The sequence below is a fragment of the Penaeus chinensis genome, chromosome 38 (assembly GCF_019202785.1).
Source record: "Penaeus chinensis breed Huanghai No. 1 chromosome 38, ASM1920278v2, whole genome shotgun sequence".
Taxonomy (NCBI): Eukaryota; Metazoa; Arthropoda; class Malacostraca; order Decapoda; family Penaeidae; genus Penaeus; species Penaeus chinensis.
In genome coordinates this window covers 15,997,988-16,000,487 of record NC_061856.1, presented here as the reverse complement: position 1 = coordinate 16,000,487, position 2,500 = coordinate 15,997,988, and the positions used below count along the sequence as shown (strand labels likewise).

Below are 2,500 nucleotides of genomic sequence, written 5' to 3'. Positions count from 1 at the left end.
TCCTGTATTTCTTTATACAGATGTGGCATTGTGGATGATCTACAGAGGTTTGCATTACTAAATATAGGAAATCTAAAGCTTTTTTTTTTTTACAGAATCTGTAACTTTATCACATAGACTTGGCATATAACTGAGCGTCATAAAGCATGAATTCAATTTTAAATTAGAATACGTAAAATGGTATACAAATTTTAAAAATGTGTAAAACTTCTAAAAAATCTTCAACACAATTATTACTTAGAAAAAGTTTATATGAGAATGCATAACTTCATAAAGCACACGATGTAACTGACAGGTTTGATGTTATCTCTTCATGAAAATTGTATGGAATTCTGATGAAGATATATAACTGAAGTAAGTCTGTTACACTGTTTGCATTGGGAAGTCATTAATTCTTACTTATATATACCTCTTCTATCTTTGTTATAATAAACTCTGTTTATAAATATTATATGGACTAAAAATATTACCTGTCCAGACCAGTCATGAAATACTGGGTACTTGAACTGTCTATGACTTGTATGCAAAATATAATTGTAATGTATCTAAATTCAGAATATACTGTTAACATGTATTTTGATTTTAAGTGCACATTAATTCCACCCTGTGCATTACCTTGAAGCATAGCATAAACTTATTGTTTTTTGCTGATATCACTGATCCCTGAAATAATATTTTACTTGGAGACTGAATAAAAATGTTGTTAACTATCAGCACAATTACCACAATAGCAGTTCCTTCACTGTTCACAATAGATTGTACCTCTAATTCACCCTTATATTTTAGGAAGTCTATGAGGAGCAACAACTGGATTAGCCATTTCTAGTAACCTCCGTCCTTCAGCTCTGTAGTCAAAAGTACATGCATGTTCTTCTGCATGACGATGCTGGGAGCAAAAGACACGGTTACACCGACACTCAAAAGTTGTCGCAATACGCAAACGCCGCGAGCAATGATCACACCGAGGTTTCCGCCGACCTTTTCTTTTCTGGGGTGTCACTGACGGAAGGTGAGTTGGAGATAATTGATGGCGGCCACTCCCCAGACGTCTTCGACCTTCATCTGGTGTAGTCTTCCTTGATCCCAGTCCTTTACTGTTCATTATTCCTCTCAATATATCTCTTTGTTCTCGACTTCCAGAAGCAACAAGGGCACCATTTCCAGGAGAAGGAGGCGTGTTATTTCTTAAAGATGCTAATGACACTGACACAGATTTATTTCGATTAATATTTGAGAGGCCATTGCTAGCTGTCATACTATTTGACAAGCTGGCATTATTGGCTGTTCCAGGAGGAGTGATCATAGAATGGTTTGAATGGCGAGAGTTTGCTCTTGATGTATTAAGTATTGAAACTAGTTCACGAAGACGGTCATCAGGAGCACGAATTTGTATACGATCACTAATTGTACTTTCCCCTCCCATTGATGCTGGCCTGCGCTCCAGAACTTCAGGAGATGTTTTTGGACGGATATTAGGTGTTCTCTGAGTAGTGCGCAGTAAATCCTGATTGTGAGAACGGTAAAGGGGGTCTGCTTCATGTCGTCTACTTTTTTGAGCAGTCTGTGGGGGCATATAGAGGGGCACTGGACCTTCCCTCCTTGGCCATGCTTCACGAGAGTCTTTATCATCCTGAACTATTTCTTTTCCACTATTTGTAACAAGTCCATGGCGCACTAATGATTTTCGGTAAGAAGCATATGCACTTTTTTGAGTCTGGGCACCTATTATCTGAGAAGGCACTTTAGGCTTTTGTCCACTTCCCTTCCCTCTCTCTTCGTTGACTGCAGGCAGCCGCTTGCGATCAGCTGGGCGAATGTCATCTAAGGGCTTCCGGCCTGTCCAATCCACAGGGATGGGTGGGTGTGCCATGGGGATTTCCTTGAGACGAGTAGACGTCCGTGTTATGCTGTTACGACGGAGCTCTGCATTTCTTTCCTGAGTGGTTGGCCGAGAACCACGTCCCCCCCAGCGATTTACAGTTTTGAGCCGTTTTCCTCCACTGCCACTACGCTGACGAGTATTAGGCCTTGATCCTCCTGCACGATGTTCTTGTGAATCTGCGAGGTTTAGGTGATTCTTTGCCGTTGATTCTGCCTGAACAGCAACTGATTTTGTGTCTTGTTTCTCTTTTCTGTCAGATGTTAATGGTTTTGCATTCTTCTCCTTCTTAGCCTGCTGTTAAAGGAAACAAACATTAATAAACAAACATTATATTTTCATATTATGTCTAATATTGCTTCCAGAAAGTGAAGTATCCATAAACCTATATATACCACATATGGTCATAAAATTGTAAATGCAAATCAAAGTATATTTAGTTTTTCAGACGATACATGAATTTTTTTTAAAATCTATAACTTTAAAACTTCCTCTTCAAAGAAGTCCTAAAAGATGATTAATAAACAATGAATCAATTTGCAAATTAGGTTTTAGGCAGAGTATGTTAAAAGTTTTTTCCATACATTCCTCATATATCTATTACCTTCCATAGATGCATTT

General features: G+C 38.4%; 1 protein-coding gene across 3 annotated transcripts in view; it reads right to left on the bottom strand.

The window, feature by feature from the left end:
* The window catches only part of LOC125046230 (AN1-type zinc finger protein 4-like), a 53,534-nt gene that overhangs the window by 875 nt on the left and 50,159 nt on the right, over positions 1-2,500 (bottom strand). For all 3 annotated transcript variants that reach the window (XM_047643988.1, XM_047643991.1, XM_047643989.1), the window contains one exon: positions 1-2,176. This exon is cut by the window's left edge and continues 875 nt beyond it. In XM_047643988.1, coding sequence (XP_047499944.1) covers positions 776-2,176 — 1,401 coding nt within the window. In that variant the 3' untranslated portion in view covers positions 1-775. The remainder of the gene's footprint in view (positions 2,177-2,500) is intronic.